The sequence below is a fragment of the Lasioglossum baleicum genome, chromosome 2 (assembly GCF_051020765.1).
Source record: "Lasioglossum baleicum chromosome 2, iyLasBale1, whole genome shotgun sequence".
NCBI classification, from domain to species: domain Eukaryota; kingdom Metazoa; phylum Arthropoda; class Insecta; order Hymenoptera; family Halictidae; genus Lasioglossum; species Lasioglossum baleicum.
In genome coordinates, this window is record NC_134930.1 from 12,273,404 (window position 1) to 12,288,489 (window position 15,086).

General features: G+C 41.1%; 1 protein-coding gene across 8 annotated transcripts in view; it reads right to left on the reverse strand.

Annotated features, from left to right (window-relative positions):
* The window catches only part of Mamo (zinc finger protein 628-like), a 129,988-nt gene that overhangs the window by 64,382 nt on the left and 50,520 nt on the right, over positions 1-15,086 (reverse strand). For 2 of the 8 annotated variants that reach the window (XR_013010894.1, XM_076442329.1), the window contains exon 4: positions 1-11,169. This exon is cut by the window's left edge. The exons of the other annotated variants lie outside the window; for them this stretch is intronic. Coding sequence is in view for 1 of the 2 variants with exons in the window: in XM_076442329.1 (XP_076298444.1) it covers positions 10,576-11,169 (594 nt within the window). In the remaining variant the exon portion in view is untranslated. The remainder of the gene's footprint in view (positions 11,170-15,086) is intronic. 8 annotated transcript variants of the gene reach the window in all.

Here is a 15,086-nt window from a genome sequence, read left to right on the forward strand (position 1 = left end):
ATCGATAAAGGCGCGAGGTCTCGTGGCCAATTCCTTCGGTGCAGTCAGGGGCCTCCGTATGGAACACGATGAATATTTCAGAGATCGATCGATTTCAAGCGGCTCCGTCCGCGAGGGTTTCTCCCGAGACGGAGCTGGAATGTAACTGGCAACTAAACGTACAAGGTGTTGTGGAAAAAAGATTACAGTCGTCCCAAACTGCTCGAGAGTTTCATGGCAATTGCGAAAAATTCACTCCGAGAAGCGGCTGAACGATTTGAACACGCACTGTGGTCCACGACGTCGCTTTACCAGCTCAAGGCTGGTTTCATTTTGTACAGAGAAGCCATTTGAACGGAACTCATTTGAGGACAAATGGTTTCTAATATAGATGATGTTTATTGCGTTTGAGATATCGCTCATTACTAAACTGTGGATTATTCTGCATTTATAGCAAAATTGAGTAGATGAAGTTCAAAGTTGTAGGAAAACTTCAAAAATTGAAAATGTATATTTATGATTTCTCATCTGTTAAAATTATTAAGGGAAGAAATGACATTTTCTGTTTGGTTTCTATTTCTTGCAATCGATACAGAATAGTTTTATTTTGTATAAAGATCAGCAGTATACTCATTCTTTACCTCAATTACAACAGAATGGAGAAAAATAGAGTAGGATTGTTAAAGAATGAAAGAAATTTCTAAAATTATTTCTTACAACAGATGAAGACCACTTTTATATTGCATAAAGTTTCGCCAGTAGTGATTTATGCTAACCTATTGGAAATATAAAGGCATAGAAACTTTGTCTGAACACTTTTCTTTAATTTAAAAAGGATCTTTTCTGAACCTGCGAAAACTGTATTCAAGGAGCACAAGTTTTATCTGACAAATATTGCTAGTAATGATGAAACAGGATGCGAACTTGTTAATTTCACTGAGAAGCATCAATTTATGTATGAATTTATGTTTTCTCTAATCGAAAGGAATTCACTTAACTTCATACTTTATTAAAAAGTTTCCGATAAATATCTTCTGCTTCATTGTGTAGCGATAACTCTACTCCGATCTTTCTGTGAGTTAATGTAATCAATTAAAACTGTTAATAGAAGCAAGTTTTTGAGAAATTTAAAATGCATATGAAACATTACTATTCTTTTGTGTGCTAAATCATTAAGATCCTTAAGATACTCGCGGAAACTGCGAGTGTGCTTCGCAGCCAGGTGCACGAACGAAATTAGAGTACAAATAGGTGTGTAATGCTCCGACTTTTCACTTTCTTATCGTCGTCTGCTTCGGAAAAGAAAGCTGGAGAATACTACTCATGCGAATGCATAACATTTCGGCCATTACTCGAGAAACAATCTGTTCTCTCTCCGATGCCCTCGTGATTGTTCCTTCAGTTTATTTTCTTACGATGGAATGTGCTTCTGAGTATGTTTATTTCCGATAGCTAGAATTATTTGAACTTTGAAGGTTTGAGTAAAGTACGTGCTTCTCGATCATTATTATTTGCTCGTGGAACTTTATGCAAATTCACATCCTCACGGACAAATTACAAAATAGTGGCATAGCATTATTTTCTGAAAACCATTACGATGCTAGAAATGTTCAAAAATCTTCAGTGATTCTGCAAAATAAAATCTTTATGCAAAATAAAAACTGTTCGCGTTAATTGCAGAACACAGGAACCAAACAGGAGTTTATTGTTCTCTTTCGTAGTTTTCTCAAGTTGTAAGAAATGTATCAATTTTTTAAAATCTTTTTAATACTTCATGTTACACTCACCCAGTTTTGTCATGATTAGACAGCGGATCTTAATGCAAAATAAAAATTTTCTACCCGAATTGCAACAAACTGGAGTGAAATGGAAATTTATTTCTTAATAGGTTTAACAGGTTGAAAATAATATAACAATATTCTAAAATTCTTTTTTTCTTTTACCGTTTTAAATCACACCCATTCATTGTTGTCATAAGTGCATAAAATCCACTGTCTAGTCATAATAAATCCAGTAATGATTTTATTGTATCGATCCGACCATTTTCTTGCGGGTATTCATGAAAAACTGAAGAATACGTTCCACGTGCGTGTCTTTGGCATAAATTTCCGCTGACGAGAATGCGATGCAAAGTAACGATTACTATCAACAGGAATAGTCTGTAATTTAGATTAGCTGGGAACGAAGCGACGCATCGTGCGGTCTTTTAAAATACCGAAACCGCGTCGCGATATCGATTTATCTATTTTAAACGGTCAAAACTGTCGACGTATATCTAATGCAGAGTTGGTTTGATAAAATGTTAAAGACAGCTCGGAAAAACGGTCCCACTTGATAGCGCGGCAACACGATGCGCCGTAGTGTGTATAATTAAATGTAAAAAGTATTAGATAAAATGTTAAACGCAACCGCGCTGTCTATGTACTTCTCTTATCGTGTTTACGCAAGGATTCCCTTCCGCCGCGTTTCCGCAACGAGGAAAATGACCAGACACGATGCGCGTATATGCATCCATGGAATCTTCAATTTCCACGATGATCTCGATGGTCACGATGATCACGATACGACACGCGTGCTGACGCTGATTGCGATCTTATCGAAATGAATCGGAAAGAAATAATTATGTGGATCAGTGTGAACGATACGACTCGCTCTCATTGGGAACTGCGATTGCACGAAGATGCATTAATTAAATGTATTTAATTGAACGCAAAGAATTTTTTGGCGGAATGCATTTAAAAACATTTTTACACTCTTTTACACTGTACACTGAAAAAGAAAATATTGGAATTTTCCCACGTGATGATTTGACGAAAATGGCAACTCCAAAAAAATATGTCTCATATGAAAGACAAAGCTACAACTTCGTAATTTCAAATTTGGATGATGTGGAAGGTTCACAACCGAGTAATCTATTCGCATTACTGCAGTTATTCGTTGGGAAATTGTTCAAAACCAGACATTATAACCGTTATAAGAGAAAATTTAACAATCATAAATGATTAAAACTGTTTTCATTTCCGGGAACCATTACTGACGACGGGAATTTTATTTTGGTTACGAACAACCATTATCGACGACGGAAATTCATTTTTGAAAGTAAATTCCCGTCATAAATAATGGTTACTATAAACAGATTTTGATCTTTCATAATGGTTATCCATAATCAAGATAAATAAGTATTAATGTTTCTTAGTCCTTTCATTTTTTGAGAAATTTCATTTGGCTTCTACCTCAACAAAAATTAATCTTTTATCAACGACTCCACAGAATTTGTTAAATAATTGTTATTTTCGACCTCAGTTCAAATACTACATGAACCTGAACAGATCCCGAAATTCTACGTAATAAACAATCTTTGCGTATCATACCTCGGTGAATTATTGATGGATCGATCCACGATTAGAAACGGAACGTCCTGTGAGTAGGACTTCGTCGAATCCTCGTTTTTGAAAGTAAACGCGAGCTTCCTGTTCCTTGAACGGTTTTCGTTAACCGTATAAAACACCGTCGACATTTCGTTTGCCGATCAACGCATCCGAATAGCAGCCTACAACAGAAGAAATCGCGAACACGAAGAAAAAGGGACTGTTCGCTACCACACTTGGTTAGCTCCGTCCTACTCAACTTCTGAACCCATTTCGTCACCTCTTTTTACTCGCACTATGGACGGATACCATTCTAACATCTACAAAAAGGAATCAGGACTGTTAGCACATTCACTGCCACATCGAACCGTATTCCTGTAACATGATTAGTATCAGAATTATTCTAACCGGACTCGACATTCAATTACTGTTTACATTTTTGTTACAGCGCACATGGTCAATTTGCTAAAAAAGTGACAAATAAACGATGCAAAGAAGAGTAATATTAAATGTTAGGTGTGTCTGTAAAAGTTTATAAATGCCAATGTCAAAGTATGAACTGAAATAATGAAATTTTTAGTTCATGGAAGGTAATCAATGCTGTTGACACACAATTTTTTGTTCGTTTAAAGTATTCGATGAAAATTCAACTGATCATTTGAGTTTAAGAAGCTATTTTGAAATAAATCTAATTCACTGAAACTTCACTGAAAAATTTGTACTTAGTATATTAAATTATTTAATGATGATTCAAAGAAAACACATCTTCTATTTATTAACCATCAAGTTCCTAGAGTGTATTTGTAAGAAATGATATACTCGAAATCACGTGCTAACTCAACTGACAATGTTGACTTTTAATTATAATCTATTTATAATTTTGCAAATGCTAATTTTGCACTCCACTGAAAAGATAACAACATTCTACGTACAGCTACGTATAATTAATAACAATAATTAATTATTAAATATTATAATTAATAAACATAGGAATTCCACATTTTTGGGCAAACTGACCATCGTGAGTACAACCTCGCTCCTTTCCAAACTTCATAAATAAATCAGTAAACCGACATTATAAGTGGCAATTAATGCATTCAATCAGAAATTAGAAAATACTGCATGATATATGAATCAGCTAAGAATTAAATTGCACTGTTATTGCTAGATCCATGTAAGTTCAACAAAGTTGTCCACAGGAATAAACAACTAGTTTACAGGTATCCGATCCACGAAGTGTAAGTCTAACTTCTAGATACGTATTCCTAAAACAAAAAGTAAAAGTTTAGCTTGCTATATCGGTCGAAAGACTTAGGCTACATGTCAGCAAGTACATAGGACTGTGACAATTTGTCGAGTGAACGAGCTCTTTTACTTCGAAACATGCACAAACGATGTATTGAAAACTTTTCATCAGATCTATAACCACCGTGGTCGCCCGCTATTTTTCACCTAAATCACAGATCAAACTTCCAAAGTCTAGTCGGCCGAATGGGTTAGCTCCCATGATCATCGACTTTGTAGCAAACACAGGTTTCAGTCTCTAAAACACAAGTACAGTAGAGCCTCGCTAGTTGCGACCTCGTTCGTTGCGTGCCAGCGACTCCCACCCACGAGGTGTTCAAGGTTCCGGAACTGGTGGCGGAGATTGTAGTGGTGTAATCTCGTTGCGCAATCTCGATTTTTGCACACGTGTTTTCGTGCAACGACCGAGGCTCTACAGTAACAGCTATCGAAAAGTGACCTTCAGATCTAAATTCTCCCGAGAAACCTACGTACAGTTACAGTAATATTCGGACACTTTTAAAAAGACAATAACTTTCTTCAGACTGAACCAAACGATTTTAATTTTGTCGAGATGTTAGAAAAATTATCGCCCTAGCTGACGTGAAAAAAACTTTTTGCAAAAATTGCAATCAGCGATGCAACGAGCAATTGCAATTGTTCCAAAAATGTTTTTTACGTTCACTTAAAATCGTTTGGCCGAAGCAGAAGAGAGTTGTCGTCTTTTTAAAAGCGTCCGAGTATTACTGCGACAGACTGTACTCTCGATAGTGTCGCTAAGTGTACACGCAACGTTAGGAGTTCCACCAAAAATGTTAACAGACCTTGTAAGAGGGGGAAAGAGGAACTGTGCGTCCTCGATTCGCGTCGAAAGAACCGGACAGTCTACGAAGTTCGGGTGCAGATGGAACGAAGATCGATCGACTCCCTGCTCTTTTTTGTTACTGGCTACCGTTTCCTGTGTCACGCCGTGTACACGCTTGTACGACACAGAAATATAAATAAATAAAGAATAGGATAGTCCTCGGGGAGCAAGGCGATTCGCGGACCCTGTCCCTTCCCGACCTTAATACAGATAAATTAAACAATTCGGCTAGAGGAGAGAATCGCGTCTCGGTTTAGTTATTGCACTGCGCGCGAGCGGTCCACCGCGACATCGTTAAACACGTCCTCGGACATGTCCGGTAGCTGTCCATGATGCGATCTAGCGTGCACGACACGCGCTTCCCGATACCGTGTTTGCGTTGACAGCGTGATGGGAATTGGGCAAAGACTGACGGCCGCGATCACCCAAGCATGAAAGGACTGATGCGATTTCGAAAATATTTCTGCACGGCGTCTTCTGGCCACGACACTATACAGGCTGTTTTCGATCTGGTGGTCCGACCTTCTCCAGTCAACGAACACAACTCGTATTAAACGGAAAAATAATGATCACTCACTGGACTATCTCAAATTTCTAGTACAAGTGTTGTTAGAATTTTGTTCTGGAATGGAAGATCTCTACAATGTCACATTCTCCTTGTAGAAATAGCACTCGGGAAGTTATATAATGATCAGCGAATACTAATTTCGACAGACATTGTGTTCGTTCACTGTACAAGTGGTTCTATGTAAAATGTAAAAATAAGTCGAAAGTGACTTGAGCTTCTCTAAGAACGTTGAAGAATCAGTTAATTACATGTAGCAAAGTTTCAGACAATTGGCAGGATTTGTGGAGAAAAGTAAATACTGATTTCGCAGCCTTTTTATCTGAAACTGTAATAGAAATTTGAAAAGTGCGAATTTACATGTAGAAATAAGTCCGAAAGGTGGAATACAATTCTTTTGTCCGAGAATAATAAAATTCGAAGATTTGTCAAGTACGTGTTTCTTGTATCGGGTTGTCTCACAGGCAATGCGAAGTTTTTTTCATATTCTTGAAAGGTGAAATGTAGAAAGATGAATCACAAATATTTCTGTTTTATGGTTCTGTATTCTACTTTTTAAAAATATGAAAGGAAAATCGCATTACTTATACAACGATGCAATACTAATGTATAGGACCTTGGCCAATTTTCAAAACTGATTATCTCAGGAACAAAATCATTTCTGGAGCAATTTCAACTTCTTTTTGTAAAATTAATAGAAAACACTCTGTATAGAGGGGGTATTCCAGTCCGAAAGTTTAACTCTCGTACGTTCCTCAGCGTTACAGTTTACCCATTTGCTATTTGTGGGATTGTTTAACCAGTTTAACCCTTTGCCTTATGATTAATTTTGTAGCTGATTAAAATTCCCTTGTCGTTCATAATTTTCTATAAAAAAAGAAAATTGCTATCGTACACCTATATTTTCTCTAATGACTAAATATCGATAATATAAAAATAGAATTTTATATTTAATAGATTGTGCTCAAAATCTTTACCAGTGACTCGATATTATAAGGCAAGGGGTAAAATTGAAAAATTATGAATGAATGATACAGTATTAAATGAAAATGGGCTAGACCATTTGTGCAATTATTTCTGAGGAGCGTACGAGGGCTAAAAAATATCGATTGTTTCAAGGTTTGACTGTTCGTAGGGTTTTTCAAAATGTGATCTGAAAATGGCTCCACCAAATTCGACACATTAACGACGTTAAACGTGTTCTCATTAAAATGTTGTTCATTAAATTGGCTGCCACGATGTCCAATAAATAATCGATCGATTGACCTCGAAGCTGACATGTGATTTCAGTATTTGCATAGCTGGTATCACAATTATGCTGTGAAAACTTTTTATTCGAATTTTGTAGTCCGCGCGGAAGATTTAAAAAGGGGTGGGAAACCCCGGTATTTAATCTCTAATATGGCTTGTTTTATTTTCAATATGTTGAGATTACTAAAATCATGGCAGCCATGTCGGTAATATCTCCTTTTCACGGATTACTTGCAACTAGACTGCGGCTTTTCTGCATTTATGTCATTTTTCATTTTATATGAAACTCCTCGTGACCTGTCTTGAGAAAGTCTAACAGGATTTCCGTCTTTCTTGGAGTATAATCGAATCCACATCAAAATCCGTAGTCTACTTATAACAAATTCAATTTCAATTTTTAAAAAGCTTTACGAAAAGAGCACGTTCGCTACCAACATCTGCTTTGAAAACTGTCTTGCGTAGTTACAGTATTTTGCAGAAGAGGAACTAATAATCTTCTGGATATCACACCCACATTGTAGATACTTCTATAAAATTGATTTCATGTTGTATTTTTGTTCTGTCAAGATCTCGAAATGAAATTGTATTTTACGGCTCATTCAAAATTTACGTTACAACTTCAAGTAACATTCGGAAATTTATTGAACCGTCTTTAAGCGATATACAAAATCATTGTAATGCGACATTGATAGCGAATGTGTCGGGCATTGACACGTTCCATTTCAACGGGAATGCGAGACTATTTGAACGTTTCGCGAAAAACTACGTTTTGCGAAGACTGTTCATCCATTCCGGGCCCGAGTGAGATTTATGGATCGAAGAAAAACGTCGAACAGAGATTAAGATAAATATTGCACAAAATTTCGAATCGAGTTTCGTCGTAAAAGGGAAAACACGTTCGCCAAATATTACGAGTAGACCATGGATATATTTGCACATTCGTATCAAGCGCGAACGCTGGAAACGTGATAAAACCTAAAATGCAATTAGTCGTAAAGCCACTTTGGTTAACGTCGAAACCATCGACGGCGAAAAGACAATTCCCGTAGACCTCGAGCTTTTTGTAAACCCAGCGTGAAGATTCGCAGTCTAATTACGAGACGCTGTGATAAGAAATCGGCGATTCGTATCTGGAAATGCGGAGCAATTACGCACAACATCGCTGGGAAGCCGAAATATTTTCGTTTGATTCGGTAGCGGCTGTGTGTGTGTGCCCGATACGAAATGTATCAGCCGGAACCACCATTAACTGATATATAATAATTACCACGGCGAAATGAACCCACGAAATAATTTATCCGCGAACGGAGCTTTGAAACAGCACGACTAATTAGTGGCCGTGAGGAAAATTCAGAAATGGCTGGTAGAATGAATACGGGTGCCGTTGACAGTCGTACGCGTACCGCCGAGAACACGCACCGTCCGTGAATTGCCTCGTCGAGGTGGGTTCGAAAAGAACCGGGGAAAGACGAAAGACGAAAACTGTCCGAAGAGATGAACACAACAACAAACGTAGAGAAGAGGAAACCGCGCACGGTCGCGTCGGTCATTCGAGAAGCCATCGATGCCGGCGCACTCGTAACAACTTAATTAGCCGGCTCCCGCGCCGCGCTTAATTTTCCACATTTCATTACGTCACGTCATTGAACGCACGTCCACGAACGCACTATCGACAATCGAATTTCTTTCAATGTGGACGTATCCCTCGTCTAGAAACCCCGTGTACCCGCCCTCCGTTCGTCAGTCCGAAAAAACCACCCGTTCCCCACCCGTTCGCCGTTTCTTTTTTTTTCAACCAGTCAACTATAATCGTAATTATCGGCGCGCGAACCCCAGATCCCCTTCCCTTGTCAACTGTATAAAATATTCTCAATCGTATCAACAATAGTCACATCGTACATCGTACAACGTCATTACATTATTACAATAGTTTATAGTTAATCGTAATCAATATAATATTCACAGCATTTTATCAAAATCTCTTAAAAGCACCAACCGTGGCGACTCAAAATTTCTTTTCCCTTTTTTCCCCCTTTTCCTTTTTCCCCAATCGTCCGTTAATCCCCCCTTACTTCTTCACGATAAAAACCCCGATCTTCAATCATCCTCTTCCGTAACTCCTCTTCTTCTTTTTCTTCTTCTTCTTCTTCCGTCGTCTTCTTCTCGCTTGCACCCTCTCACACACACTCTCTCTCTCTCTCTCTCACACTCTCTCGCATTCGCATTCACCCACGCACACATATACACACGGACACACACACACTTTCACTCTGACTCTCTATCCCTCTCTGTCTCACTTAATCTCTTTCTCGCTACCTTTCGTACACGCAATCAGTCTCTTGCACTCGCACGCACACTTTCTCGTTCTTTCCCACTCTCTCTCTTTCGCATATATATATATGTATATATATATATACCTTCAATAATTTATCGATATATATATACATGTATATAATATATATATGTATATATAAGCTAAACGTTTCGTCTTAAAGCACTGATTAACCGAGGGAGCTCGTTTTAACGTGTCCCTCCCTCTGAACACGCGTTTTACCAACCATCCTAACCAAAATCACAGGACTAACTAGAAACACCGCCGGTCTTTCGCCTCGTCGCTCAGCGAGATCGATTGACGCGAGGTATACACCCTTCGTGGGGACGTTCAACGAAAAAGGAGTACTAGGGCAGGCGGGAGGAAACGATGATGATGATAATGATGATGATGATGATGAGAGAATGTGAGAATCCTGGGCGAGACGGATCCGTCGAAAGCAACAGACTAGGATGAGGAGGAAGAGGAGGAGAACGACGACCGGCTGCGGTGTTCGGTCGTCTAAGATGATCGGGACAGACGAGGGTACGATGATGATGCTGGGTGGAGGTGAGAACGTTGGTAGCGGGTGAAGATCAAAGAAATCCGAGAAACAACGAGCAACGGTGACTGAGGCACTGCTAAAACTGCTCGTGTCCGTGCTCCGTTTTCCCTGGTCCGTGGCCGGTCGTCGTCGTCGTCGTAGTCGTCGTAGTCGTCGTCGTTGTCGTTGTCGTCGTTGTCGTGTCGTGACATCGATCCTCTGGCAGCGATTCGGACGCTCGATCCTCGTTGCCAGAGCGGTCTTGTTCTCAGCGATCGATGATGAAACAACGGCAACGGACGAAGGGAAACGGTAACGACGAAGGAGGTGTATTCGGCGGCGGCGGCGGCGACTCTTCCTCCGGCGGCGATAAACGTGGCGGTTCTTCTTGCACGGGCTAAGGCGAACTCAATGATGCGGCGGCGGTGGTGGCGGGGCCTCTTCCTCGGCGGGGTTCACGGGACTCGGGGACAGGAACTTGCGCACATACTTCGGATAATGTGTCTTTTCGTGGGACTTCAATATCGTCGACCTCGAGAAGGTTTTGCCGCACAGCGTACAACGGAACGGTCGCTCGCCGGTGTGCACGCGGGAATGGTCCTTCATGTGGTGGCGGAGCTTGAACGCTTTGCCACAGAACTCGCACTTGAACGGCCGGTCGCCGGTGTGCGCCGGTAGGTGAGCGATCAGCGAGCCGACGTCCGGGAATGACTTGCCGCAGAACTTGCAGAGGACGACGCCGGAGGTCGGGTCCGAGTGGGCCGCGAGCTCCAGGTCCACTGGTTCGATCGTACCTGCTGCGGGGTAGTGGGCCTCCGGCGGCAGGTGCATACCGGGCTCGAGACCCAGCTGAGCCTGCAGCTGCAGGTGGGCCGCCTGCTCACGGTACTTGAGCGACTCGAGGCTGTGCGAGAGGATGTGCCGCGCCAGCTTGCTCTGGTGGAGGAACGGGGCACCGCAGTACATGCACGCAAACACCCGCTCATCCACACCCATCAACTCCTGCAACCAAACAAACAAGAACATCAACTTCTTGTCTTCCCTTTAGCTCGTCCTTTACATCCCTCGCAATTAACACTTCCTTGCTCTCTCTCTCTCTCCCTCTTTCGTTCTTCCTTTCTCTCTCTCTTGCTCGGTCTTTTGCTCTCTCTCTCTCTCTCTCTCACTCTCTCTCCCTCTCTCTCTCTCTCTCTCTCTCTCTCTCTCTCTTGTCACTCATTCTCACCCTCGTTTCTACGGATTTCTTTTTGTTAGTCCTCGTTTACACATCTATCTATCTATAGTCATCTATCCATCTATCTTTCTATCTATGACACGTTGCCTTATGCAATCTCTTTGCTTTTTCGCAAAGTGCGTTTACTGTTCAAGTGATCGTATCAAGCAGAATAGAGATATCTCTTCCTCTCTCATACTTTTTCACTCTTTCTCTCTCTCTCTCTCTCTCACTCTCTTCCTTTCTTTCATCCTCTGACTCATGAGCACTCCTCTCGTTATCGGTTGGAAAAGAGAAGTCCCTGACCTGACGAGTAAGTGATATATACTCCTCTCTCTCGACGGCATGTAAGACGGTAGCACAAGAAGTTGACGCTCATTTTTGTTTGGCACGACGCGCACCCCAGGTAAAAAACATGTATGACAAGGAGGTTTTGTCTGAGTGTGTGTATTCATTCGTATATATAAACACGCACAAGTATCATCGTAGTACGTGTTTATATATATATATACATACGTATAATATATGTAATCGGTCTTTTTTTTTTTTTTGGATAGCAAGTGACACATGTACAGGCCCACGGCAACCCCCACAGCCTCGCTCAAGAACAACGACAAACAACCCACCCGCATCCCTCATACCCCTCCTCCCTTGTTCTTTTTTTTCGTTATTCTATTTTTTGTCTTTTTTCCGTTATATCTTTTTTTTTTGCTTTGTTCCACGTTGTTTATTGTTTATCTTTATTCTTTTTTTTTCTGTACTGGTATATATGTATATTTACGTATGGTAAAACAGCGGCCGAGAATCGTCGCGGTGCAAAAATTGATTCGCCGATAGCAAAAGGCATTGCAACCAACCAAAGAAAACGATAAAATCGAAATACAAATATTACAAAGTAACAAATGGTAATAATGAATGTCAATATAATCTGCAATATGTATAACGCTATATATATGTATATATATGTATGTCAAGTAATAATCTCTCTCTCTCTATATATATATATACGTATATATGTGATGTATATTACCATTGTCACATGTATGCATATCGTATGTATGTGCACATACGTGTGTAGGGCGCGAGCCGTTCGACGTTCGAATCGAAAATGCATCTGACGATAATCAATAACAACGATAATCTTTTTCCCCACTGAAAAAACCCCATGGTCACTGTGCCTCTATCCTAAATTCTTCTGACAAGCTACTTTCTATAAAACTGCTCGGAAGATACGGTTACAACGCGTTTCCCCTTTTCGAAGACATTTCAAAAACAAAGAGGAGATAAAGATACTAAACTTGCAAAATTTCTTTTCCCCCACCCTCACTGAAAAACGTCAAAATCACTGTTCCCCTAATCTACTCAAAAACTCTTCTGAGAAGCTGCTGAGACAACGCGATTCCACTTTTCGAAAAGACATTTCAAAGATCAAAATACTAAATTTCTTTTCCCCCAATCACAATATCGATTCAAAATCTCCATGTACGGATTATACTATAATATTAGTCCACTTCTGGCAAATTATTTTATCCACAAAGAGACTATCCTACTCTTAGCCCGCTCTGTGCGCAACGTTACCAAGAAAGAGAACTGTTCTTGAACGAAGAAAGAACCTGTGAAGAGCATCTTCCTGTGTCCAGGATCACAGTGATTATCGATTCGAACGTCTCGCGACGGCACCCGTTTACGCATACATATCAACATATACATACATGTATTTACGTATTTATATATATATATAAAAATGTAGTAAAAAACAACCATGGCCAAAAACGAAGGTCAACTTCTTGACAGTGAGCTAGCAAGACAGGCTGGCAGGATGGGATCATGAACGGGATCGTTGTTGTTCGCCGGTTCCATTCGTCGATCTCTCGACGCGGTTTCAAGGGTTAGAGGGTTGGAAAGATCATTCGGGGATGATCCAAGGAGTGAGATCACGGTCCGAGAGGATCGGGGCGGTTCGTCGCAGCCCTTCGAAGCACCAGGATACGATCGGAAAACGGGTACACAGGATTCACTGTTTCCGGACGGCGCGCGGAACGCTTTATAGTTTCGCGCGGTGGAGAAATACGAGACTGAACTGGAGAAAGAATCGATGGAAAGCGGCATCGAAGGGATAAATTGGACAGACTCAAGTGTAGGAATACTGGAGACGAGGATCGAGAGAAAGAGAGAGAGAGCGAGAGAATGAGAGAGACAGTGGCTGGAGAGTCTCACAATATTCAGAAAAGGCGCAGAGAATGGGGTTGGACTCGCGTGATTATTGGTGGAGTGAGAAGTACAGGAAGTAGAAGATGAAAGAGCCAAAGAGAGAGATAGAAGAGAGGACGTATGCACGGTTTAGTGGAGAAGTGAATTAGTTCGGAAAAGAAGAGATAATACGTTCGTTAAAGTAGACGGCATGCACGATTGATCTCCTGCGCAGCGCGTCTCGACGAGAATCCATTCACGGGTCGCAGAAGCTAGATCGGCAAGCTGCCAACTGGAATTTACGTTTGTCTTATTCGAGATCAGTCATTGTTTTGTCTCCTGAGCCACACCGTCGTCGTCGTCGTCGTCGTCGTCGTGGTCTTGGTCGTCGTCGTTGCCGTCGACACGAGACTCTCCGGAGAATTTTGGGTGGAAATGATCCGTGGCAAATCGTCTACCGCGCAAGGGATGATTCGTCTTCGAGGAGAGACTTTGCTCACGAGTTTCGTCGGGGGTGCATTAATCTATCGACAGAACGAAGTTAGCGCTGCGCCAATATACCGTTTCTTCAAAGCGATCTATCCTACTGCTTCAAGGGGGGCGTGTGTGGTACATATACACATATATATATGTAAATATACAGAGACTCTATGTTGACTGCCGTTCAGGAGTACTCGGACGATTGCACGACTTTCTAAGCATCTCTTATCTTATGCTGCAGTTTTATAACTGACGGATCGAATCCGTTTAACTCAGAGTTTCGAAATAGATTCAACGATCCTGCTTGTCTTTATACTTTCAATTTCTTTAACCCTGGACGAGCAGCTAACTCTTTCCTTTCTTTAGATGTGCATATAGACCGCCGCAGCACAGTTAAACATCTGGAAGATTTCATTTCTACAACTAGGATTTTCGGTATGCAGGTGTTCCTTCGTACTTTCGAGAAGTTAGCAATCGTCGGAATACTTGCGTACGGCAGCGCGATATACGTGTATACATACACATATACACATATGTAAATCTCTCTCTGTCACCGAGCCTCCGATCACACATATTTTCCTCTCTCGGTTAGGGCGTCTGGCGAGTTCTGTTAATGACACGATCACTTTCCAAAATTAGCGGGGAGAGCAGCAAACAGCAAAGCACTTTGGGCACGCATGCAATAGACCCACATGCAAAGTGAACTCGAAATATATATATAATATAACGTATGCCTGTCTATCGATAAGCGCATGGATAGACAGACAAGCCAAAATAGACAGATATATAAATAGATAGATAGATATAAAATGGATCGTGTTTCGATGTTCCTCTCGAGACGTGTTGTCGTTTCCCCCGACGATCGGTGGTGTGTCGTCGTCGTCGTCGTCGTCGACGGGGTAACATACAAACGACGACGACGGCCGTTCGGTAGAACGAGTACTACACAACGAACGCGCGTCAACGAACGAACGATTCTCCTCGTAACCTTGCACACGTATCTGTTACGTTACGTCGCGTTACGTTACGTTACGTT